The following is a 1,288-nucleotide window of genomic DNA, read 5'->3' as shown; positions in this document are numbered from 1 at the left end:
TGACTGAGGATATGTTCAGCTAAAAGAGCAGCTAGCTAGCTGTTCAGTTATAATTCAGTTGCGTCGATCAGTTAGCTAAATTCAGTTGCTTAGTTCAGTTAGTTTATATTTTTGTCAAACACCGGAAATCAGTTTCCAACACATGTTCTGACTTGTCAGGCTTTGAGGGCCCCAGAGTGGGTTTCTTGTATGGATTTTTGTTGGGCTTGTTCTTCTTTAGAGGGGCAGAACGCTTCTGCCTTTATTTGGGGGTCCCCTTTTCGTACCAGACAAAGAACCCACTAGAAGAACAGGCTTCTCCCTTTTTATTGTGGCCTCATAAGTATTAAGCATATTGACCAACTCTTCAAGGCCGGCCTCAAGCTTGTTCATATTAAAATTAACCACAAATCCATCGAACGAGGGGGGCAGTGACAGCAGGATAATATCAGTTGCGAGCTCACCAGGAATAATCACGTCGAGCCCCACCAATTTCACAATGAGCCCAATCATCCTAACACCATGTTCATGGATAGAAGTCCCATCTCGCATACGTGTAGTCATGAGTTCTTTCACAGTAGCATGTCTTTCTGAGCGAGTCTGTACTCCATACAACTTTTTCAGATGAAGGTGAATGTCAGCAGCATTCGCAGCCTCCTCGAAGCCGCCTCTGCAGTTCATTCGACGTAGAAGCCAACATATAGCTTTTAGCTTGGAGATCATGGTCCCACCATTTCTCAAGCTTAGCTAGTTCAGTCTCGATGACATCCGAAGCTGCCTCCTTCGGTGCTTCTTATCAAGCACATGTGCAATTTTTTTCGAGTTCAGAACAATCTTTAAATTTCGAAACCAGTCATTATAGTTAGGGCTAGTCAACTTGTTTTGCTCGAAAATTATTGAAAGCGGGTTACGAGCAGTCATCGTAAATATACTGAAAAATGAAAACAGATAATGGTTACTGATAATTTTAATATAATTCTAAGATATAAAATATGGATTATATTTATAAATTTCCCTGCCACTATTTTGCATTTCTACCACCCTCTGATGAAAAAGAGAAATCGCATTTCTTTAGTGGGCACGTAGAGCCCAATTAGACAATTATAATCCCGAATAATATCAGCCAATTATAGTTTCTAAAAGGTAGAATCCAATTGCATCCCTATGCAACCTCCGTGTGTTTCGCCTCACTTTTAATAAGGACCCAATAATATGATGCCGTTTATTTTCACGTGTCAAACCGACCCATCAATATTGAATTGTAGTGGAAGGTCGCCATGAGTTCCCCCAATAATATGAGCCGAAGTCA

General features: G+C 40.9%; 1 protein-coding gene across 1 annotated transcript; it reads right to left on the bottom strand.

The window, feature by feature from the left end:
* Positions 1 to 216: 216 nt before the first annotated feature.
* LOC140807011 (uncharacterized) lies at positions 217 to 702 on the bottom strand. The gene has a single exon (XM_073163654.1). It carries the CDS (start codon positions 700 to 702, stop codon positions 217 to 219), a length of 486 nt encoding a protein of 161 aa, XP_073019755.1.
* Between the last annotated feature and the right edge of the window lie 586 nt (positions 703 to 1,288).

This window comes from Primulina eburnea, chromosome 1, assembly GCF_022965805.1.
Source record: "Primulina eburnea isolate SZY01 chromosome 1, ASM2296580v1, whole genome shotgun sequence".
In the NCBI taxonomy this organism is placed as follows: Eukaryota; Viridiplantae; Streptophyta; class Magnoliopsida; order Lamiales; family Gesneriaceae; genus Primulina; species Primulina eburnea.
The sequence above is the reverse complement of the archived record's forward strand: the minus strand, read 5'-3'. Positions and strand labels throughout refer to the sequence as shown.